The 26,715-nt window shown below is 30.9% G+C and overlaps 1 protein-coding gene across 3 annotated transcripts in view; it reads right to left on the bottom strand.

Annotated features, from left to right (window-relative positions):
- The window catches only part of Eip78c (Ecdysone-induced protein 78C), a 79,771-nt gene that overhangs the window by 2,907 nt on the left and 50,149 nt on the right, over nt 1-26,715 (bottom strand). For all 3 annotated transcript variants that reach the window (XM_072896889.1, XM_072896888.1, XM_072896887.1), the window contains 3 exons: nt 7,355-7,479; nt 2,072-2,213; nt 188-597 (listed from right to left, as the gene is read on the bottom strand). In XM_072896889.1, the coding sequence (XP_072752990.1) occupies nt 188-597; nt 2,072-2,213; nt 7,355-7,479 (677 nt within the window). The remainder of the gene's footprint in view (nt 1-187; nt 598-2,071; nt 2,214-7,354; nt 7,480-26,715) is intronic.

The following is a 26,715-nucleotide window of genomic DNA, read 5'->3' on the forward strand; positions in this document are numbered from 1 at the left end:
CAAAATTTTTGCAAATTTATTTTCTAGGGATTTTTTTGATTGTTGAACCTAAATGAAAAACTGCGAAAAAAACGTGGGTCGCTGAGCATCATGACGCAAAGAATTAATTGTTTGTAAGTAAAATTCTTATCATTTAGGTCAGTCTCTAGGCAACGAATTAATCTTATGTTCTTTTATAATGGCTCACCGGTATTATCATGGGTTTTCTCGTGAGGCCTCTGGTGGACTCTTCCGTGAAGCCGCAGTGAGCGTGATGCGCCTGCGACACCTGATGAATCACGTCATATACGGCCAGCTGTTTCACGTCAGCGTCCGATTGATCAGCCTCGACCACCGCGGCTGGCGGTACCCGCGAAATTGCGTTTTGACTCTGGGTATTGTTGTTGTTGTTATTGTTATTATTGTTGTTGTTGTTATTGTTATTCTTGTTGTTGGCGTTGTTGTTGCCGGTGTCGGGCGTGGTGAGCTGCTGCATTTCCATAGCCGCCATCGTCGTTGTCGTCGTTGTCGTCGTCGTCGTCGTCGTCATGGTCGTCGCCATCGTGTCCTCGGGGCCGCGTTCTCTCGAGCGTTTCGGCACCCTGCCGTATCTCACAGCTGCAAAGAGACATGTGGCTCGATATTTAAATTTATTCAAATATATACAGTATTCAAGAATAGGCAAGGGTGTGATAATCTTTCAACTGATTGATTAGAAATAAAATAAGATGATACAATTTTATTAAAAAGCTGTTTTAATAAGCTGTTTCAAATGAAAGACTTTCGCTTCTATTTTTTATTGCTCATTTATTTTTATCATTAGTCGCAATGTCGTTTATATTCATTAATTATAAAGAAATTCATAAGGTACAATATGGGAAACTCTTCCGTAACTGGCGAAGTAAATTAGTAGATAAGGAGGATTCATTGCAACTTTATTTGTGACACCTTAATAAGCAATACCAGCTGGTCGTGTACGTAAAACACGTACGACCTAGAATACTCTGGTGTTTAATTATGTACATGCCTAGTCCTTTGGTTTACTTTGCTCTCTCAGCAATATAGTAGATTTTGCATCACTGACGGTTAGGACCGCGACCTCGTAGAATCCTGTTTGAATTTCTAACAGTGCCGTTGATCCTTGCAAACTCAACACACGTGCAGGAATCAAAGCCGGTCGACAGATTATGTTCAGCTTATATGAACATAACTTGTGAATTATTCCATAATCCTTGCGTGAATATTTTTTTGACTCTCGGCGTGTCAACAAAATCTCCGCTCTTCCTAGACTACCTCTTTTATTTTAAAAAGAGGTGATGCTAAGAAGTTGGGTAGACATTTAGGCAGGCATTTTGGACATTTGTAATTAATTTTTAATCATTTCTGAGCGTCACAATAATTGCAAACGTTTTTTTTGTTCATTTCTTGGTAACACAATAGAAGATATCAATTTTTTTTTTCAAACAAAAGTTGTTTCTTTTTAAAAGGTCTGTCCAACGATACCCATGTTGCCTCATGTTGCAATTAAAAATTTTTTAGTTGCCCCCCGTTTCCGATATTTCCGAGCGGTTCCCAAAACTGAAAGCACCATCAGAAACTTCAGATAAGCTTTTACGATAAATATGTATTTTCCAATTTCTTAGCATCACCTCTTTTCAAAATAAAAGGGGTGGACGGGTGGTCTAAAACACCCTGTATATGATTTATAATTAATTAGATGACCAACTGATCGGACGTGTTTTAAAAAATCCATAAAAAAAAGTCAGAACAAAATTTCAAAAACCGATGCGTTTTTAGATAATTTTTCGAACTTTTCAAATAACAGTTTTCAATTTCATGAATCACTGCAATTAATTGATCAGTAGACTTTTAATTGGCTGCTGTATTTCGTATAAAAACCACTGAAAGAAAAAAATAAAATAAAAAATATTTTTTTGAATAACCACACAATCTGCATTTGAAGAAATCAAATATCCGATAATATTATTTAACATTTTTTCAATACCAACATATTTTCAGGTTTATCGATTTTCTTCAGACAAGTAATGTGTACAAATTATTAATTGCTCTCACATGCAAACACGATACTTACAGTCTCTGGACATGCCGACGGCTAGGCACTTTTTGAATCTGCAGTACTGGCAACGGTTCCGATTTAATCTGATGACGAGACACTTGCCGTCTCTCAAGCACCTGTATTCTATCTGCTTCTGTATGCTCCTCCTGAAGAAGCCCTGAACAGGAAGTGAGGAAACGCTATTAATAACGATCCCATATAACTGCGTCCTGAGGTTAATTATATCGCCCCGTGTATAAAATACGACACTCTACGCCATTCTTTATAAGCGCTGAGAGTTCAGGAAAAGCAAGAGAGAGAGAGAAGTAACGGAAAACGCGTTCATGAGAAAAGCAGTTCTCGAGTTCTCCCTTTATACGCATTCTTCCGGATGTGAAAAATCTCTTGGAGTCATATCGAAGTTTATACGAATGATTAATAATAATTTCAATGATAATTTAATACACAAAGTTGTGACTTTATTATATTTTGTTGTTTTACTGTGTATTGTCTCTCGTAGAATCACCAATATCTTTGTAATTCTCAGCAATTCTCACGATTCTCTTTGATTAATTTTTCTTTAAAAGAACTTTGTAATTAACTACCTATCATTTGTCGCGTGTTTTTAGTGTTTCCGATCATATTATAGTCTTGATAAATCAAAAGCCGCTTATGTCAAAGTCTTTTAAAATAAAGCCCTCTCTTTAAGAATATAGTCTACTCTAACAGTATGAAAAGTTGATCATTTTTCGGAATTAAAAAAAAAATATTAGAAATTGATCTTTTCGACGTTTTACATATGTTTTTATTGACATTTAAACAATATATACGCCAGTATTTTTAAATTTATTTCGTAGGATATTTTTTAGGGTATTGAATATAATTTCAGAAAAGATAATTTTAGAAAATGATTTTTAAATTAAAATTAAATAAAGTTAATAATTTTAAAAAAGATCAAAAAACGAACAAGATAGTATCCCTTAAAATTTGATGTATTATTTTACTGAAATGTTTTTTATTTCTTGAAAGTCAGAAAAATATTATATGTATACTAATTTTTTTTAATTTTAATTGGATTCAGTGTATCCCTAAAAAGTGTTCTCTTACGTTAAAAAAATTTAAGTTATATTTAGTTCGTTAGTTTTCAAGATATCTGTCACACTAAAACTTTGAAAACAGTGTTTTGAGAAAAACGCTTTTAAAGTTTTGCAGGTCTATTTGAAGACCACGCGTCATCCTATTCAAAATCTTATTACTCTGTCAACTTTGTGAATTTTTCAAACAAGATAAGACAAGATATTTTCAGAAAAAATCGACTTCTTTTTACTTTCTAAAATAAAATAAGCCTTTAATGTAAAACCTTTAAAATAATAAATAATTTTAACTTATTCCAACGTCTACAAGATTCAATGGCTCTGATACTCAACTTCAGTAACAACTTCTCATGTTTGTTAATACGTTAATATGTAAACAGTTAACAGTCAGTTAAAAGCTCACTTGCGGAAGTAATGGCAGCAGTAATATGGACGAGTTTACGAACAGTTGCGAAAGTATCGGTTCGTTGACTTATTATTATTATCGGTGCTAATTGATGAAAGGCATTCATAACAGCATCGCACAACAATACTGACGTACATCCAATATCCTGGAATATCCGGATAGACCGGCTGTTCGTAATGCAACTGTCGATACTACTGGTAATCGATGGGATGCGGTTCTCAGCTTGTTTCTAAAATCGATACGTCATATCGCCCGTCTGTTTGTCTTCATCAGCCGGATGACGGAAAAAGCATATAACAATACAGTTATTAAAATAAAATAAAAAACATGAGATAAATGTGCGCCGATTTTAAAAACGATAAATGTTAAATAATTAAATAATCGTAAATAAACGTTAAATAATCTCTCCAATCAGCTAAATCGTAGTTGAATGATTAAATTAAATTGACATTTCTGTTTTTTGATTATTAATAAAAATTGTCATAAAGAAAAAAAGATGTACATAATGCTATGAAAGAGAAATTGAAATTTTTAATCTTTGATTATAATTAATCTTATTTTGATGATCTTATCAAATTTTTCTTAAAACTAACTTCGATAATACTATTTTCATTTATATTAAATAACTCAAAAGTTAAATTTTCTTAAGTGAATTACAATATTTGGAAAAATTTCAAATTGATTAGAAAAAAACAAAATACATATTGCAAGAATAAGATTTGTTTTTCTTCAGTTCAATAAATGTCGCTATATTATTGTAAAAGATTTTTCTATCACAAAATAATAACATCGTAGAGCAATTATAGAAAAAGAATTCTATGTTTTAGTTGTGCTGCTCAACAATAAATATTACGCGAGAAAAGCTCCGATGAACGAGAAACGGATAGCTCGAATCGCACATCACTCGACCTAACCAGTAGTAAAAACGTTGTGGGTCAGACGAAATGTAGTGACAGTCCGTACAGTAGTAATAACCCGCGTGTGGACGGACAGTGCTAAGCTATTTTTCAGTGTTAATCTGTCGCATTTTAAATAACAATTTACAGAAGTATTCGCGTAAAATTTATTTTATCAATTCAAATCAGTTATTAATTAAGACTCTCGAGTAATCACCGCGGTCATATTGGGATCGTGACGTAATAAGCGAGAAATAATACTCTGAGAATTCTTGCGTGGCATCTTTAAATAAAAAGATATTTCGAAACAAGACTGCAGATCGCACAGATTTAGCACACTTGTAAAATTGTTCGAAAACTAAGCTTTTCTCTTAGTTAATAAATAGCCGTAAAATGAATGTCAAAATAAATCGACTTACATGGGAAAAAAAACGGTTTGACAGCTGTCTAAAGAAGTGGAAAATGATCCTTCCACATAGTATATTCTTTGCTAAGCTTAATTTTCGGAGTATTTTACAAATATGCTGAAACGATCTATAGTGTTGTTTTATTGAAAATCTTTTTTATTTAAAAATGGCACTAATTTGACTGTCAAAAGAGAGAGAATGATTTAGATAATGTGAGATAAAAAAAGAGAGCATAATAACAGGGTTATTCCTACCGCAGCTATGGTTGTCACCACCGTCAACTCAGAGTTTCTCGGCGACTACTCGGGAGCCTTAATTATGAATTTTAATATTACAAATCACAAAAATTAATCGACAAGTTTGTATAAATATATTATTACAAGTTTCACTCTTTTATCTCGCTCATTCGCATAATTTGAATTCCCGATTCGAAATAATATTCTAACTTCGTCAAATATTCGTCCATTTTTAAAATATCCCGTATATTCGCTTGATGCGTGCCTCGACATATAAATGTTAGAAGAAGCAAAAGCGCGGATGTCATTCGCCCAATATTGGAAACGTGCCCAGGCGTCAAATTTTTCTCTCTCGCTCCTTTTTTTTCAATCGGAATTTTTTTGATAAACGTTTCTCGCTCTCTCTCTCTCTCTCTCTCTCTCTCTCTCTTTCTCTCAAACATGAACGAGCAACAAAGACTTACTCTTTCCAACTAATTTTAACCAAACTTTATCTTTATTACTTTACTTTAGAATCGTGCTAGGAAGCGTGCGTGTATGTGTGTGTGTGTGTGTGTATAAGCGTCTGCCTGCGTGCATTAGGTTCCGCGGAACTCGACGCTAACGCGAATGCGAGAATGCACCACTTCACCGTTAACTATGGCCTTAGGGCTTCCGCGTTTGAAATCTCAGGCGTGCAGCAGACGGCGAGAAATCCATGCATCTCCCACGATGCTCAAGGGCCTGGTTTGCTCTAGCAGTATAAAAAAAATTGTTGATTTTTAGGATTTTTTTTTATTATAAATATTAGAAATTGATATAATATTTTCCATATATTTTTTTGATATTTAAATTTGCTTAATGTTTAAACAGCATATCAGTATTTTTTAATTTTGGATAATTTAGTTTTTTTCTTCAATATGAGCATCTAGGCGTAGCATGTTTAAGAAGAAACTGAAGAAGGATAAGTTACGTGTAAATTAATAAATTTAATACATTTCAAGAACTTGATGTTACGCAGAACATTTTTAGCTTCTTAAAGTAAAGATTGCCGAAAGATTCAAAAATAAAATGAATCTTTTTATTTTCATAAATTTTTGTGTACAGTACTTTATAAAATTTTCGTGGTACAATCACTATAGAAAAGTTAGTTCGACACAAGATGATATTTATAATTCTGAGAGATTAAATTATATTGTAATACCATATAATCTTAACTTTAACTCACAAATTAATTATTAATTTTATATTAGATTAGATAATTTATTAGATTTATATATATTTAATGTGTATTAGATTTATTGACTTTTGACGTAATGATTCGCCCAATTTCTGCTTAAACATGCATAGTTTGATGATGTTACATGCTGCTTTTCGTATATAATTGTCTGAAATGAAAAAAAAACCGGTCTAGTTTTATTTCGTAGGATACTTCTGGGAGGCTGAAACTCTAATTTCATTAAGAAAAAGATTGAAAAATAATAGTGTTATTTTAAAATTAGATATTCCAATTTTGCTGACATTTTTTCATTTCTCGAAGAAAAATATTAAAAATTAATTTTTTTCTCAATAATTAAATCAAGAAAAGTACTGACGTACTGTTTAAATATCAATAAAGACATACGTAAAACGTCAGAAAGATTAATTTCTAATATTCTTGAAATAAAATCTAAAAATCATCAATTTTTCATACTGTTAAAGTAGACGAGGTTCTTGAAAAACATGGATAAATCGCGCATATCGATAAATATCCTGCCCCGAAGTGCGAACAAGCCTGATTACTACTCGATCGTCATGCATCCTTGCATATTGAAGCTCTGTAAATTGCACTTGACTCAGCTACTATTTTGCACGTCGTGAGATCAAATCGATCGACGAAAAGTGTCAGAAGCTGCGAGTGCAATTCTAGATCCCGATATGTCATTTAAGTTTTGCGGATAAAATTCTCGTATGATTGTTACAATAATAAATTGCGAGAAACAGAAACCTCACTTGCTTTTCGAGTCGTTAATATAATATAAAAGTCGACATTGATGAAGCGATAGAGTCAAATATATCATTGTAATCACGTTACACAGATTTAAATATAATTGCTGGAAAAAAAAAAATTTCTGGACGATTTATCAGCATGATAGTTATCAGCTGATTGAAGATCGCGAGAAAGACCGATGCAAATGGGACGATATTTTTGACGTATGTAAATTATCATAAATATGTGTAGCTTCAGCTTTTAAGCTTCGAAACATTTGGTTCCGGCTCTTTTTGCTCGTGATAAGAATATCTTTGATGTACGATACTTACTTTGCAACCCTCACAGCTAGTAACGCCGTAATGGTAGCCACTAGCTTTATCGCCGCACACCTTGCACGGTACGAAGCTTTTAGCGGGCGTCGAACTATTGGAATCAGCTGCCGCGTAATGCTGTTCTGTAAAAATAATTAAAAAATAATTAATGCATTGTTAATTTATCCCTAAATTGCGCTTTTTTTCTTAAAACAAATTTTACAATAAAATAATTGTAATAAAGTAACTGTGTGTATTATTATTACGATATTATCTGTATATACGTCAGACTTTGTAAAGATGTTCAATTTTGCTTGTTCCTTAGTTTAATATATCAATAAATAAATATATACATATTTATAAATTTTTCTAAGTCCCTTCCATAGCGAATATTTTCTGTCGCAGTATTTTCTCAATATATGTATAAGTAATTTATATCACAGAAATCTCTTGAATCTATGTAAACTACAATACTTTACATATTTTGTAGAAACATATAATAGATGTCAATATTTTTTGTTGTCATTTTGCGATAATTTTAATACCCTTTTTCTGTGTGTATCAAACTTTAGACAGCAGCTAAGATCTATAAATCGTATTTACGCGCAGACTCTTCCATTTTCGAGAAACACACATAGGACGGGAGATCCATCCAGCATTGGCATCCTTCCTTCTTTCGCGAGCATCCATAATGCAACGAAGCTCGCCCATGAAAGGGAATAGGTCGTTCCTTCGTTCAGACGGGCTGGATGTGTAACGGGAAGCCGGCGTCACCGTTACAGAAAGGAGGCAGCAGCAGCAGCAGCAGCAGCAGCAGAAGAAGAAGAAGAAGAAGAAGGAGAAGAAGAAGAAGAAAGAGAAGAAGAAGAAGAAGAAACAGGCACCCAACTAGACGGAGCAGAAACAGACGGAGAAGAAGGATGATGACGGAGAGCAGAGAAGGAAGAGGTGGAGCAGAAAAGAAATGAAAAAGGAGTAGCAAAAAGGAATAAAACGGGACCCCGCCGGCAAAGGGAGAGAAGGAAACTATATTGGAGAGATATAGTAGTTTGAGACGAGGGTATACCGTTAGGTATACTCTCGCGAAACTCCCTGCCAGAATATGTCGGATATTAGAGAAGAGAGGGAACGTAAAGAGAAGCAAGAGAAAAAGAGAACCTGGGTGATTCTAATCCGACATCACATCCTCGCGCGATGTGATTTTATGACGGTTGTAGAGCGAAGCAAACGGTACTGCTCGCTCGCTCGATGCATCAGTGCAACCATCGCGAGGACAATCAAGAGCAACCCCGTTATTCCGCTTGACGCACTATTCCTTGCGCCTTTACTTTTGCAAGCGACAAATTATCAACGATCGAGTCTAAAGCTGCGCTATAATTACGCTTAAAATCTAATTATTTCAATGCAAATCATGTATAACACATATATGCGCAGAATAGATATCCATAAGATAATATACCTCAGTTTATTATGACAATTCTAGCTGAACATATATGTGTACATATGAAAATTAATTCGAGAAATCAACGCTTCTCTGGCGCTTGTACATTTGATATAATTAAATTTATTAAAATAAAATTGTTTTTGCTATGCGAGATTTGAGCTAATTAAATTTTCATCACTATACTTTCTTTTCCCGGCCAATAAATTTAGCGATATTAATTTAACAAAAGTTAAGTACACCGTGTATTGAGAAGGATAAATCAAACTTGGAGTTCAATTTCCTGCGATTAAACTTTCTACGTCGTAGTGAGTTTAACTCTTTATAAAGCACAGATTTTATATTTATAAAAAGATTTAATAATTGCTATTATGAAAGACGCGCGGAGAAAACTGTCTTTCTGCATCTTCTTTCTTTCTATCTTAAATTAATTCCTTAAGATAAATTAATTATATCAAGTAAATAGGAATTTAATTAAATACATAAACAAAAATTGTAGCAAAGGAGGAGGTATTTTCTCAACTGTCTTATTTAAATACTTTAGTGCATATATGAGTTTACATCAGATTCTAATCGTGATCGATTGATTGTGCATCATATAAGTACTGTTAATTGCGTAATCTGCAATCATAAATTTTTCAAAAGAAAAGGCCGTTTTATTGGATGAATAGATAATGACACATCATGATTGGACGGTCGTTCACCTTTGTCCATGCTCTTTCGAGATGTCTCGAGTTTATTATAGCCGATATGAGCTGTTTATTTTTAAAATAACTCTACTTATATATATATATATATATATATATATATATATATATATATAAAGTCTCGCGCTTGTGAATGAATATAAATTATGTCCTCATTTCAGTTAATTTATGACTATTTGTAACATATGATACATGTTGATCAAATATTATAAAAATAACGCATTAAGAATAACCTGTGATAAAAAAAATTATATTTAGATAATATATTTTCTCGTGATAAAATAGATATTATAAAGTCCAAAGATATGTGTGCATATGAAAAGTAATCTAAATAAAAAAAAATTTCGATTTTTTTTTCCATTTTTTGAAGAATGTCTGAAGAATTTCTTTCAAATTTTATTTAAAAATTTGCAAACTTGACAGAATTATAAAATTTTTAATAGGATAACGCGCGTGTCTTCAAATAAACCTGTAAAATTTTAGATGCGTTTTTCTCAAAACACTGTTTTCAAGACGGATATCTTGAAAACTAATGAACCGAGTAATTTCATTTTTTTAAATAAAAGAAAATCTTTTTTTGGAGATACTTAATATAATTAGAATTTAAAAAATTAATATTTAATATTTTTCTGATTTTCAAGAAATAAAAAAATTTCAATAAAATTAAAATCAATAATTTAATCATTTTTTCTAATAAAATTAGGTTCAATAGCTGAAAAATATCCTATGAAATAAAATTATACCAAATTTTCCAAAAAAATGAAAAAAAGAACTAAATATTTAAGATTTAAAAATACTGTTTAAACCTTAACAGGGACATATGCAAAAGATAAAAAAGAACAACACTCTTCAAAAAAATTCCTAAAAATCATTTTTTGTACTGCTGAAATAGTCTGGGCCCTTAAATTTCATTATAGTCGCAAATTCTGATAATTTATTTTCCGATAGCAAATATCGCTCTCTTTTTTTTTCACGTAATGATTGTTGCAATTTGTACCTACAATCTAGATTGGCGGTAACATAACGTTTGTACCGTCTGTTCGGACTCCTGTTTCAAAGATGACTAGATTTCCACGATGTTACAACCCGTCAGTCCGCTAATAAATCGATTACGTTATATCCGCGCGGGGGTTACTCGCCTTTGTTCGGAAATCAGCGGCGCGGTAAATGCACCGAAAGCGCTGAATGCACGTTCGAATAAACGGCACGATGCGATGCTAACGATATTATCGCGCTCGACAATATCGAGGGGCCGATATACGGTCCGTTTTGTCAGAGTGTGTTTATTAGTGACCATCCAACTCCCAATAAACACAATTAAATCCGGAGCAGGCATTTATCTCCAAACAATTTGGCGTTTCAATTTACATTTGTCGGCTATAAAAACAACGATTGTAACTGCAATTTGGTGTAACTATATTATTCTCTCTAATGCCAAAACGTAAAATACAATTTAACGAAACTTGATGAACGGAAAAACAAAATATTCTATTCCTCTCCTAATATTTATAAAATTCTAATATTTACACAAAGACTATTAGAAGAGCAGTCCAGAGTCTCGAGTGTCAAATCTCAATTTACGCCACGGAAATACGGCACAGTTGCCCTTGTTATCGTAAGTGCGAATCTACTTGAAATAAGTTGATGGTGCACCCTATTGTTGGTGAGCACTGGCGCGTATTCGACATGACGAACAGTGGACGTTCCCGGAAGAAAGCGAAATGGGACTGTGTACCGCTTTCCTGAGATCTCGAGAGAAGAACAAAAAATGCGTCAATTATTCGTTGAACATATTTTGCGCATTGAGATTTTCTTTAAAGAACGTACATTTATTTTATAATTTAAATATTTAAATATATTTCGGTTGGTAAATACTTTATATAATTTATATAAATTATATATATATATATATATATATATATATATATATATATATATACAATACATATTAAAAATAATTTACAAATAAATTTGATATTTAAAAATTGATAAATCTTTTATCTTCATTGACAGAAATTTTATTAAAATTCAATGTACGAGTATTTGTAATGAGTCTGTATGCTAATTTCGATGTTTGTAGTTGAAATTGGCAATGATACGCTAAACTGTTTATTTGAGTTAATTCTCGTAACTTTTAATCATGTAACATTAATACACAAAAGTATAATATTAGTACAATATTGTGTGTATATTTTGTGTGTATGTCGCGTAAAATAATTTTGGAGCGGTTCAATCCAATTGCGCCTCGCGTAATTAAATATCGTAACAAAACGACAATTAATTTATTAATTGTTGGCTCGCGGGAAAAGTGACGCAACTCGCTGCACAAGTTAATTAAAATCTAATTAATCAGATTTCTTTCTCTATCAGATTATATTTCAGCATTTTTTTTACACACTTTCTTCCATCTTCTTAAAATAAAAATTTAATTCTTCAAATTCTATAAAAATTCATAATCAAATGCTTTCTCACAATTATCACAATTACCTTACGAAGCATTGATATTCATTTATACATTATTTTTTCTCAAAATCAATCATATTCCGGAATACCCATAAGACTCTGTAAAAATACATATCGGTATTGCTATACGAGTTGATTAAATTCTAATTGATCGGGGTTTTTTCAATTTTTTTCAATCAGATTATTTCAACAATTTTTTAATACACTTTCTACATTTTCTTACAATCTAAAAATCTAATTCTTTAAAAATTCATAATATTATGAAATTCTTTTTCACGATCATCATGAGATATTGATAATTATTTATATCATCATTTTTTTTTACAAAATCAACCTTATTTCTGAAGTATCCATAAGACGTTGTAAAAATATCACATATCGATATCGTTACACAAACTGATTAGATTCTAATTCATTAGAGTTTTTTTTAAAATTTTTTTTCAATCAGATTATTTCAGCATCTTTTTAAACATATTTTCTACACACATCTTCTTTAAAAAAAAATCAAATTCTATAAAAATTCATAACATTATAAAATGCTTTTTCGCAATTGTCACATCACTTTAAATGAAATATTGATATTAATTTGTACTATTATTTGTTTTTCAAAATCAACCTTATATTCTTGAAGTATCTATAAGACGCCGTAAAAATGCCACGTATCGATATCCATTTTTCAAGGGACGAAAAATGGCGTAATTCTCTCGCATGCAATTGCAGTCGTGTACCCATCGCGGCCTCGACCTAGGCTGCAGTTTCACGGCGCCCCATGTTTACAAGGAAGCGGCTGCGCGTCGCATACATTTGCGCCTGGGTCACAACATTCGTATTCCAACCCGTGTCCACGCGCTCGTCCGTATCTAAGTGCAGTGTGCGAGTGTGCTTCTAGTGTCGATACGTGATGGCATTCCGACGTGGCGCACTATGCCAGGGCGAGGCCCTTCGCGGGTGAGACAATGGCTTTCACCCGAGCAGGAATATAAGTTTACGCGTGACAGTGACAGTGTAATAGTTGCCGAATCCGGAAAACAAATGTGGAAATAAAAAGTGACATCGTAGAGTGAAATTTCTTTCTTCTTTTTGTGGATAAATTTGAATAAAAAAAGAGTTTAATTTCTCTCCTTCTTTTACATAAATAGCAAGTCTGGTTGAAATAAACGTCTGTTTTTATTTTGCAAAAGGTACTGATTTTCATGCAGAGAAAATATTTTAAAATATATTTTTTTTGTAACTGAAATATACTAATATACATATAAGAGAAGTCACGGGCGATATTTTTATTCAATAATATTATATACATATTATATTTTAGACAAGGGAGTATTATAATTATTCAAATATTTAAAAATTTGCACAAACAAATGCATAATCGTTAATAAACAATAAAACACATTCATAATTTATAATTTTTATAGTAATAAATATCTTAATGTCTCGTTATATTTCAGTTTTACAATAAAATATATTTTTTATATTTATAAAAATTGTGCAAAATTTTCTCTTTGCGAAAGATCGTACTTAACAACTTTGATTTAATGAATTCATATATTGACAATCGCAACAAAACTGAAAAGTATACAAAAAAAAAAACAATTTTTATGAAAATTCCCATTATATAATATTATATATCAAGCAATGACGCTATTCCAATTCAATATCATGTATTGAAATATATATATTTATATTGGGAACGTTGTTATATTATGAAACTCTCGATATGCTCTGCCAAAATTCACTTCAATATCATATTGAGTTGCTGATAATATCGCGCGAGTCATCCCCGTGAACTTGAATCTCATTTTTTTTTCTTTCTTATATCCAGAAGGTATCTCTCTCGTCGCCATAATAAAGACCGGGATCTTGTGTGTATCGCATAATAAACGCTATTAAGCGTGAGATAATATTAACGATCGTGCAATGCCGGAAATACTGCAACAGCACGTGTACCGTTATACGCGCAAGATTAGCAGGATACTGCTTGCGTTCGGCTCTCGTAATTAGCGGCAGTCGGTTGCTGCGAATTTAACTCAATGCGTTTAAAACCGTGATGTACCCATGTACGATCCATGTCAAAATGTAACTTATTACATGAGGACCTATCCAAATGACGACTAAAAACTGAATAACTTTCGTAAGATAAACATTTTTCACTTGAATTGCACTTCATATTTTTTCAATATTTTGAATAATATACAAAAATTTATACAGGGTGTCCGGTAAGCAACGCTCGTGAGCAGGTAGAGCGCGGTAAACTGAGCAGAAAAGTGCTCTACCATTTTGCGATATTCGCAATAATTAATATTTTAATAGGTAGAGCACTTTTCTGTTCAGTTTACCCCGCTCTATCTGCTCACGAGCGTTGGTTCGTTAGTTATCAGACACCATATGTGCATATATATATACATATATTTGTAATATACTTTAAATATAAATTCACTTGACTGTTTATAATGTGTGCGAGAATAAAATGATCAAAGAGAGACTTTTTTTAAATTCCCTGAGAGTCTCAATAAAATTCCGTGATTTTTCTAGGTAAAAAAAAATCTCTGAGAATTTTAGATTTTCCAGGGAGTAAACATTCTGAATTAATTATATATAACTTATACAAAGTGCGTCACTTGAAATCATCTGTGGAATTTTTTATCGTTGTTAGAATGCTTCGGGAATAAGTCGATTGATGCGAAAACGCAAGATTATAATGAAAATATCCTTGAAACTCACCCTTGAACATAAAATATCTTTCAATTCAACGAAATCTTTAATCACTTAATGAGTGGCAAGTTGGATCCTTGCTAAAAAGAGGTTCTTATAGAATATTATTTGTGTCTGTCTCGTCGCTTTCGAATCTCTCATCTCCCGGTGCGGCGGGTCAATAAGTAACGCTCTACTCAATAAAAAATCGCGATCGTTAAAGGACGAAACTGTAATTTCTCCGGTCTCGTGTTTGAATGTGAACGACAAGCGGCAACATCGGCATCATTCGTGCAGGCGAGACAAATAATTTATGGTCGCGTTTATATATGCGTTCGCGCCTGCTCGCTTTCCCAATGCACTTTCTACGGTCGATCTTTCGTGGCAGGAAAGGGACAGAGAGATGAAGGGAGAGAAAGAGAAAGAGAGAAGCCTGACAATCTCCTTCTCTTACCATCCTTATTGTCGGTTTCTCTTTTTATCTGCTGCTTATCCATGCTCGTTATGCAATTCCAAAGATATACGGTCGCTTTAAGAACGTCTGTGGGCGATTGCGAGCTCGGAATCATTTCCCGGGTGATCCACGTTACAGAATTTCAAGCGCGACCTATGTATCTCATATACGATACGGACAGATATATAAAGTTAAAAATCTTTGTTGGAAAAAATTTACAGGTATGTGTCTTGATAATTCTCCTACAAGTAAATGTCCCAATTTGCGACATTCGTGTTTCTTTTTCTCAATAAATCAATTAATATAGATCAATGTTCATTCTCAAAAAATGTGTTGGTATTTAAAATTATATGTATTATTTATTACAATGAATTTTAAATAAAATTAAACAGTAAAATATGTAAACGCTAAAATATAGGTGACGACTATGTCGGCGGTTCCTTTCGTCGATTGATTCTAGCTATTATTAAATTAAAAGTAAATAAACAATAAGTACCTAAAGTTAAATATATATTAAGGAACATTGTGAGTAAGCTGAAAACGTCACAAAATACATATTTTTTAAATTAATGTATGTGTCAATCGATACTAAAAATATTTGTTTGTCTTTATTACTGACAATCGAAATAAATATGATACAAAATGATAAAAACATTTCTATTTTTAAAGAAAATATGTAATTTATAAATATCAATCATTATTGAATTAAGAAATAGCATCAATATCGTAATTTATCTTCCCATAATTTATGAAATTAATACAAATACGAGTTTCTAATCTATAAATTCTTATGTTTAAATCAGTAATAAGGCCACTCATGATACTGTACCAATTTTGTGACAATCGGAAGACTTCCTAACTTATTCATTGTTACGTGCGAATGTTCGTCGCATGCAAAACACTTGATTCCTTACTTTGTGATTCTTTAATTTGTTACAGAATTACTTAACAGAATTTCTAATCTAAATGTAAATTTGTTTTAAATAAATATTAAGACACTCATGAGTCTTTATCAATTTGTAATATTCCAATGATTATTTATTATCTTTTATTACAAATTTATTACAATATTATTTAAAGACATGACAACTCAAAATGCTTAATGTAAAAACTAATAATAAATCAAAATTTTATGTCTATTTAAGTTCATTATGTATCAGTAAAGAGACGTAGTCTATATTTCTACGACGTGTCAATAATAGGGATGTTTGTATGCCTGTCACTTATCAATGATATAAACGTAACATGTGTCACAAATTGCGACAATTTCAAATTTATGTGTCACTAAATGGTACAGAAATAATCTTTACAAAAATATAAAAATAAATTAAGAATTTTTAAAAAAGTAAGAAAATTTAATTTTATATTAGAACCTTAAATCTTCAAATTTTCTAATAAAATTAATTTTATATACTTATTCTGACACATATATCAATAATTTATTAGTTTATTTTCACGACGTAATTTTGTCACTAATTGGGACATTTACTTTATTTCGTTTTCGAAATTTAAAATTTATAACACTAATGTTATTGTAAAAAACAAAGTATCTGAAATTTTCTTGCAGACACACTGTCCGAATTTTCAGAGGAGTGTCTGAATTTTCAAAATTTTCTGAACTTTCAGAAAAATGATGATAATTAAGATAGTTTGTTTAAAATTTCAAATCCAGATTTGAAAATTCGGACAAAAGTGCAGAATTTTTACGGAGTTTCAAAGTAATTTCAGATATTAACCATATATTCTCTTAACAAACAATTACAAAATAGTTAAAAATATTCAACAAAAATAGAAAGAAAAGAATTCTGTAAGATTATTGTGACGCCAGAAAATTCGAAATCCCGATCAATTAAATGAAACAAGAGATCTTTGTGTCGAATCGCAGATAAGAAAAAATTTCAATGACGTAAATAAACGGTTCATCCTGCAGAAAGCTTTTAGAAAAGCTTTACAAAATTTAAGCATAAAAGCTTTAAGAATAGACTGCCCTCAGGCACCCTAATACAATTGTGTAAACGAGGAAGTTCGATGATTCTCGGGACCTGGGACGAGAGATTAAAGGAAGCACAAGAGGGGGAAGAAAGAGAGAGAGAGAGAGAGAGAGAAGGGGGGGCGCGTTATCGATCAGGAAGATGTTTTATGGGTTTTCGCGATTAGCGTGGGAGAGAATTACAGAGCATCTCGAGCATAGGTGTTGTGCAACCGAAACGCGGAAACGTAACGTCGATATAAGCTCGACAGACTCGTGGATGGTCCGGTCATCGCCAGACTCTCTCTCTCTTTCTCTCTCTCTCTCTCTCTCTCTTTCTGTCTCTCTTTTCCTCTACCTTTCCCCCTTTTGCCGCATCTCCTTCGCATAACCGACGCGTTTCTCTCCGTTACAGAAATACACCGAGAAAATTATGTCACTAATGCACTTGGATATATCTCTAGGAAATGTGCTTTTCGCGTCGCATCCGCGAGACTAGAGACTCCCGATGTGAAGATTTTGGTATCGTTATCCGTTTTTCTTAACCCTTTCGGTTTGACTTTCTCAACCCTCTAAATTCATAATTTAAAATCGTATATAAATCACATCATCTACTATTTTTATTAAAAATATAAATATTATGTTTTTAGTATATATTATTTTTCATTTAATTTGCATCATTTGTGTACGAGGAATATAAATGCAAATTAAACGAAAGATAATATGTACACAATTGCATGTACAAGGTGGCCCGTATAACTGTCAATTTTTAATATAACAGTTAAATTTTTTAAAAATTACACAATCTGTTTTAATTCTGTTCTGGTCTTGAATTTTACAAATCCTTTAAATCTATGTCAAGATTGATCGTCCCCTTTCCCTGAGGAATAAAACGGGAAATAAATTTAAAATTGATGCCTATATAAAATCAATCATTTCCGTAAGAACACAAGCAACTTTTCTCTAAAATTTTTTTTTAAGTTATAAGCGTTTAAAGTTCAAAGTTGGATTTGATTAACTCAGAATTAACTGAAAATAAAGATAAAACATAAAATAACATTAAGTAATAAAATTTATTAAATGTGTTTTCATTTACATGTAAACATTCGGTTCTAAGAATAAAAGTCTTGTCAACTCAAGGTATATCCAAAAATGACAAATGACTAAGATTCTTGTTAGTTCATTGTGTTTACAAACAAATAAATATAACACGTATACAAATAGCGTTTAATAAATTAAATTATATAATGTTATGTTTCACATAACGTTTTATTTCACCTTTATTTTCAGTCAATCCTGATTTAATCAAGTCGTTTAATTTTAAACTTTAAATGCTTGTAATTTAAAGAAAAACGATTTTAAGAACAAATATTTTAGATAAAAATTGCTTATTTTCTAACATTGATTATTGGTTTTACATATTAGGTATAAATTAAAATTTTAAAATTGCCCTCCACTTTACCTTCCAGAAGAGTCCGAGAAAGATCAATCTTGACATAGATTAAAAGGCCCCTGAAATCTCTAAAATTCGAGATCAGAACGATTAAAATTAATTCATATAATTCTTGAGATATTAAATTGTTAACACAGTTATATAAGCCACCCTGTATGAATTTTCATCATTTTTACAGAAATGTGGATCATTCGTGCATATATCACGCGACAATTTAAATGTTAACACGTTCATTAAATCTATATTTTAAAAGAAGAGAAATAATTATTCATTGCAATTATACACATATAATATGTAATTATATAGGTCTCTCCGATAGCTTTAGCATCTCGATTATTTTTTATGATCCTCAAATCAAATTTTCGCCAAAAAGTAATCAATCGTTTATACTAAAAACACATCTGCTTTTTGTCGAATAAATTGCAGATTTAAACTAGAATTGTATATTAATATAAATTTTAAACTATCAAATAAGAGTATGTAAAAATAAATAAAATTTGTCTTTTTTTCACGCACCATGCGGTGTTTGCTAACGTGTTATTTCAGTCCTGCTTTTCACGCCGCAGTACTTAGACCTCTGCATTGTTATGCATACCGTATCGGGCGTACAGTCCCGGATTTCATAATTATTTCCGTGCAACATGGAAAAAAAATCACCATTCACCTCGTTAAAAGCACGCTTAGGTGCAAAAAAATACGATAAAAAGATTCAATAATCCAAAATAAAATTATATTATTAACAGAAAATTACAATTTTATTAAAGACAATATTTGAAACTGATCCAAAAGATATTATTATATATTAATATTTCTAAAATTCATTAATTTTTATCGACATCCAATTGTGTTCACAATTTTATATGTTATACGGATAATTGTAATATTGTTTCTAATATTGTTATGTAAAAGTTAAGTAAAATTTTTAAACCACTTTACTCTTATAAGTCAGTTGACGCGCCCATGATTTAAGTTTGAAATTCTGCCAAACGGAATGAGCACCTAATTCGGCATTTAGATATCTTAAAATATTATCAATTAAGGAACATTTTGACACCAATAACTATCGAGCGACCGACGTCCAAGTCTTCTAACAAACGGAACGAGCACCTAATTCGGCGTTTATATATCATAAAACAATATTAATTAACGAATATTTTACATAAATGTCGAATTAGGTTCTCGTTTCGTTTAGCAGAATTTCGGACTTAAACATTGGGCGCGTCAACTGCCGTACAAGAGTATAGTCCAATTTAAAAATTAGGTGCTCGATAATTATTATTAGTTTTTTTAGATCTCTAGAATATGAATTTAATATTAAAATAAATTCAAAAGTCTATAAATTTTTGCAAGAATCTAAATATATTTAAAAATTTTAATATCCATTAATTCTGCTATTTTATATTTATTATTTTTGAGATCCAATTAGTATTCAGCTATTTAAAATTTGAATTAATTATATATAATTATAATGATTTAATATATTTTCAATAATCTAATTTGCATCTCTTCTGCAATAGATCCCATATTTAACCATGATTTGAAAGTTATTAATCATAATCGATAATAATAAATTTCTTTTGAGAGAGCTGAAAATCTTAATAATATATTTTTAATTTTAATTGTACTTCATATCCTATATTTATAATATGACAAAATATGTTAAAAAAACTTTTTTGCAATTTTTACTACATTTCTCAAAATTATGACACAATAAAACAATTTGATAACTGAAATCATATATTCAAAAACAGGAAGAAATTAATCTTGATTATTTTTTTTCGTTGAAATGTATAATTCATCATATTATTTTATTGAATTTTTTTCTGTGTTAGAAGATAATGTATGTTGTTAAAATTGCAATTACGATAACGAGTCGAATTTCGAATTATATTTTTATACGACCGATAAATGACAAATGGATTACAAGTCAGGCTTATTATCACAGACATAATTACGAAAGAAACTTTTACGTCCATTTCTTTTCTCGTAATTACGTTTAATTATTCGTTCAATCGCCAGTCCATCAATTAAAACGATTTTAGTGTTTAATCATTTCCACGATTATCGGATTATTGAAAATTTTTAGATAAGGGTATCACGATTGCAACGAATGCCAATAAATTCGTTTATAGCGTTCTCTCAGGGTTGTACGTATGTATGATGTCCAATATGTCGGTAATATTAACGTGTCGAGATTTCATAAGTCGTTTAATTTCTTTTGCATCGAAATATGTGCCAGTGTGAAAATATAGAAGCTTCAATTAGTTTCAGAAGTTTCAGAAATACGTACACGAAGCCATAAAACTTCATTTAATTTCAAATAGATTTTATTGAAAAAGAGCCGAGGTAAAGCTTGCACATATAAAAAGGGAGAAAAAAATTTTATACTGACGCAGCTTAAATATCGCTGGTACCGCATATTCTATTTTGTACGAAAAAATTTCGCTGCCGAAATTAATATCTGATATAGCAGGACATGTTTTAGAAATAAAACAGAAAAAATCTCGTTGAGAGTAAATATTGTATATGCTCGAAAAATTTACCGTTAAAAAGCAAAATAGCAAATGTACAAAGTATCCTATTTGAAATGCCCTATTTTTATTTCGCTATCTTTCTCACATACATATGTCAAAATGAACTACAATGTATATACATAAATCTGATTCGTCAAATTTAAAAATTTCCTCCAATTCTTGTATAATCGACTATATGACATATGGAACAATACAATATATCGCTACGTTAATTTATTATCACAATTTTAAATTAGAGTATTTCAAGTGGAATACCTTGTAGTTTACTGTCGCAGTGAAATCATTTGAAAAAACGGACGGAATATAAATTTTTTTCCTGTAATAACAAATTATATATTTAAGGGGTCATGCTCAATCAGGAAGCGGAAAAAACGTGATTTTTGGGAATTTTTTCTCAAAAATTGTAAGACTTAAAAAAAAGTTTTTATATTTAAAGAGAGTATGTTTTTACAAATTTTACATAACTTTTTTATTAAAAAATATTAATAAAAAAAAAAAGGTATAGCAATTCTTTCGGATGTCCCTTTGAAAAATTTATCTTACGGTGATCACTGCTGCTCGAATCCGAAATAAAAAATTTACAAAGATTTATTTAATATATTAAATTATCTAATTCTTGAGCAAACAGTTTTAAGTGCTTGTAACTCCGTCAATTTTATTCGGATTAACTTGAAATTTACAGAGAATATTCTCCAGATGTTATATTTACAGGAAGTGTCAAAATCTAAAAATTATTTTTTTCAAATTTCTGAGAGCATGACCTCTTAAACAATAAAAAAATCGAGAAATTCGAAACAAAATCATCTTTAATTGAGAAATCTATTCCCAAAATATAACTCAACTGCTTTGAATGACCCTGTTTCGTTCCGGTAAAATATACAGAAGAAATTTAATACTAATTTAATTGCCTCTTAACGACATTTACAATTAATTATGGATTTTTAAGTGACTAATCAAATCTCAACGCTCTATACATTAAAGCACAGGTTTGATGCCAAGCTTAATCCAAAATTTCGTGGAAATATTAATAATGAAAAGTTTAACTTTCGATCCGCCCTCGAAAGCAAGGATGAAAGTTACTGCGACTAGTTATACGTATTCACGAATATCACTTTAAAATTAATATTATCATCGTGTGTGTATGTATGTAAAAGAATGAGCTATTCAACACGAGAGTGCGATTTTACAGAACTGTAGAAATATACAAATTGCGGCGTTTCTGTTTCTTCATTCGTCGTAAACGTTGCACCGCGAATGTGGCCGTGTAAATAATTTCGAGTTTTAATACGAGAATCGCGTTAATGTAAACACGCGAGATGAGAATCGAGCAAGTATATTTAGAATTAAACGCGCTCACATATATCGAGAACATCAGCTCTTATGTGTTTGTATTACCAATGCAAATGAGATTAAGCTTGAATTAACGTAAAGCAGAAACAGCCTGTGCATCAATGTTTTACCTTTATCAGACGCTCCCATGGTGACTCGAGATAAAAATTATTAAAAATTATTTTAACAATTATTACTTTGCTGGATGTATAAAAGACGGATGTATAATTCCTTAAATTATAAAAAAAATCAAATTATTATTATTAATAAATTTCTTTTATTTAAAAATAAAACTATTATTATTAATTATTAATTTTTATATTAAAAATCAAATTATATTGAACATTAAGATACGAAAAATTGATGACAATATTGATTTATTTATGAAAGAGAAAATCTGCCTCTGAGAAATATCAGTAAATCAAATTAAAAGTTTTGCCTTCATTTTGAATCGAATAATCGATAATAATGTATTTCCGTCAATTAGCAGCATAAATAAACCATCTTTTATTACATAATTATTATCCTCTTTTTTATTATAATTAGTTCTACAGGACACAGATGATTTCACGCGCGTTTTTTTTTTTTTTTTTTACTATTATTATAGAGAAAATATAATGATACTTCACTCTCGCGTTTCAAATCGGATCACGATAAGTAACAGATGAAAAAAAAAGGACGCATCGAATATAATCCGGATTAACTGCAGAAATGTAGAGAACGTATGTATGTATGTATGTATGTACGTACGTCCGCGTGCGCGTTTTAACGCCAGTCGGACGAGTTGCATGAACGACGGATTATCGATTTTATCGTATACTGCAACTCTGGCGCGACGCGATTTTATTTCTGCGCGCGATTTCGACGCGCTTTCACCGGTTACGATATAATACAACATTTATGTACACGTACATACCCACGCGAATATAGGTGTATATATACACACACACACACACACACACATATATATATATATATATCATGAAAATGTACACGCGATTACTGTATTATATAATATTATTCGATATACGTGACATGTATGTACTAAGTTATTTATATTGATAAGCTTATATATTCTCGGCGCGTCGATATTTAATATCAGCACCTAATTGAAGTTTTATCGGAGTAAAGAATCTTTTTTTAAGAATGCCGCTTTTATTAACCCTTTGCTTGGACTTATATTGAAGCAAACTCGTATATGATTCGCACTTTAATTCTTCGGAAAAAATTTCTCAATTAAATTGTAATGTTATATTTTTCAAATTATTATATTAAAAATAAAAATATTGTTATTATTAATTACTATAAAATTAAACTACTCTTATTATTAATTATATTAAAACTCAAATTGTTATATTACATTATTATATTAATCTTTTTTTAAGAATGCCGCTTTTATTAACCTTTTGCTTGGTCTTATATTGAAGCGAACTTGTATATGATTCGCACCTTAATTCTTCACACCTTTAGAATCTTCGGAAAACAATTTCTCAATTAAATTGTAATATTATATTTTTCAAATTATTATATTAAAAATAAAAATATTGTTATTTTTAGTTACTATAAAATTAAATTACTCTTATTATTGATTATATTAAAAATCAAATTGTTATATTAAATTATTATTATATTAAACTATGAGAGATAAAATAAGAAAAATAAAATTATTATTATTATTAATTATATTATAAAAATTAAATTATTTTTATTATTAATTATTAAAAATCAAATTATTATATTAAACTATGATGAGAGATAAAATAAAAAGAAATCATCACTTAATATTCATTTATTTATGAAAATTAATTGTGAGATTGAAAAGAAATATATTTTTTTTTCGAAGAGAAGGGGAGAGAAGCCCATAAGAAAATATCTCAGAAGATATCGATTTGGCTACTGCTTTGAATATCAGACATTGCTGTTGAAAGCACTCGACTAGGATCAGAATATCGAAATCTCATATTTCTACCTACGACTCTTCTTCTCGCGAGTACTCGAGCACATTACGTATACATTCGGCACTCCGGTCTCGTACGAAGTCAATTACTGATTACAGGCTAGTGTGTGTCGCATGCGTATGTAGAGAGATGTGCGCACGATATTTATGTGCGTATGTGTCAGGCACGCACACACATATGCGTGCTCGGCCAGTCCCGTATCGTAATTCGCAATTTGCTCGAGCATTCACCTTCGAATTCCCGTTATTCACGTTCCGTATCGTCGTCGTATATGCTCGGGTACCAAGGTGCCATTCGATGAAGGAGGAGTGATTGTCTTAACCAAGAAACGTTCGTAAAAGCGATGTAATCGCATTATTAAAGAGTGCAGAAATCTTCGATTAAATGACAAAAGTATCTATTTAAGTGTCAGCTGCAGATGATCGTGGAATTTTCGATTTTTAAACAATTTTCACAAAGAATTGGAAATTATTAGAATACTTAGAATTATATTAGAATATATATTACTAAAATAATTAGAATTATATTATTATAAAATAAATTACTTTTATAAATTGCATCTATAAATTCTGCAAATTAATTGTTTAACTCAAAGAAATAATTATACGGAAATTTACAGTCACTCCTTCAAATTTATCAACAGAGACTTTTATTTCTCATTTTTTTCAAAATATAAACTAGACTTTTCTTTAAAAAAAAAAAAAAAAAAATTCTTCATAGAAATTCGTAAAATTATCTCACAATTTCAGTTTTTGAACCGTAAACAGAAACTTAATATAACATATGTTTACAATCTGTTATATGTCAGATGAAACTCAACTTTGCTTTATTCATTATCAGTTACTCTTAATATCAATTATTATGCATATTATATGCGAAAAATATTTTTAGAAACAAAATTGTCGAAAGAAAAATATCAATTTTATGCATGACGTCGATTAATAAAGACGATGTTCAACAAGAGAACGAGATCAATTAATGAAAAAAATATCGATATTGCGGGCTCGTGATAATATCCATGATAAATCATCCCTAAATGACATGCAATCGCGGCAGTTAACGTTTGGCATTGGTCCTGCATTTTCGCATGATTGTTGCCGAGTCGATTGTGATTAATACTTAATTGCAAAGCGACGCTTTGTGATCGATATTTATCGCGCTGTTCGCCTTGCAATTAAGAAAAAATCAAACAAAGATCTGCCGCGTTATAAGTTAACACATCTATGATATATTTTGAGATTCATACATATGACATTGTGCAAAACACTTTGAGCACTGTTTAAAATATAATTAATTAATAATTAATTTGTGAATTAAAATAAAAATGTGCCCTGAAGAATATAATTTAATCTCAAAATCACCAATATTATCTTATATGGAATTAACCTTCTTACAAGACTGTGTCACAAAAATTTTATATACTATATTTATAGTTATATAAAAATGCATAAGAACAAAAATTTTAATTCTACTCTTTACTTTAGCTTGCAAATTAATGATTAATTCACTATCAAATTCATGAATCTCGAAATGTATTAGATTTATTAACTTTTCACGTAATTCATCCTGTCCAGTTTCTCTTAAATGCCGTTTTTAAAACGGCACGGCTGCTCGATTTATCAAAAATAATGACAGGCAAATTTATTTAAAAAGGTATAAGCGCGCCAGTAAAGTGAGATTTGCTCCGAAATCTTCGTCGCGAAATCTACGCCGTTTTCGACATTATATAAGTTTTGATTCGCCTTCCAGAACAGCCCGGAGTGTTGTACTTTATACGAGGAAATCGATCGCTGCGATTACGCGGCACGAAGAGAGACTTTCTACTCAACTATCGTGTCGCTCATAAAGTTCAGCGCCGTTTTCACGATTCGTAATTGCCTGCACGTGTTATCGAATGTCCGTGTTACGTCCCCATGTTTTACAATCGGCTCTCTCTCTCTCTTTCTCTCTCGAAAATCATCGTAAAATATCGACCCAAAAAAGACGAGTAGTTCCGAAATCTAATAAATGATTTACGGAAAGAAAATATAGAACGTTAAATCTCACCAACGATTTCGAGCTCCTCTACAATCTTGACTCTTGCACATTTAGTTGAAATTTTCAAATCTTTTTATCTATGTTTGATTTCAAGTTTTCTGATATCCTTTAATTCGAAGGAAGATTGAGCATTAATCCTCTTTCAGTCATATATTTTTCCTTATATAAAAAATGTTTGCAAATTCATTTTCTGGAGATTTTTGGTCGCTGAATCCAAATTTGAGGTAAAAATGTTCGTTTTCAAACAAATCTCAATTAATGACATTTTTTTTACACTTATCGATGTTCTAAGGACCTTGTTAAAACAAAAACTGTAAAAAAAGGATCGCTAAACGATCGTGAC

This window comes from Anoplolepis gracilipes, chromosome 7, assembly GCF_047496725.1.
Source record: "Anoplolepis gracilipes chromosome 7, ASM4749672v1, whole genome shotgun sequence".
In the NCBI taxonomy this organism is placed as follows: Eukaryota; Metazoa; Arthropoda; class Insecta; order Hymenoptera; family Formicidae; genus Anoplolepis; species Anoplolepis gracilipes.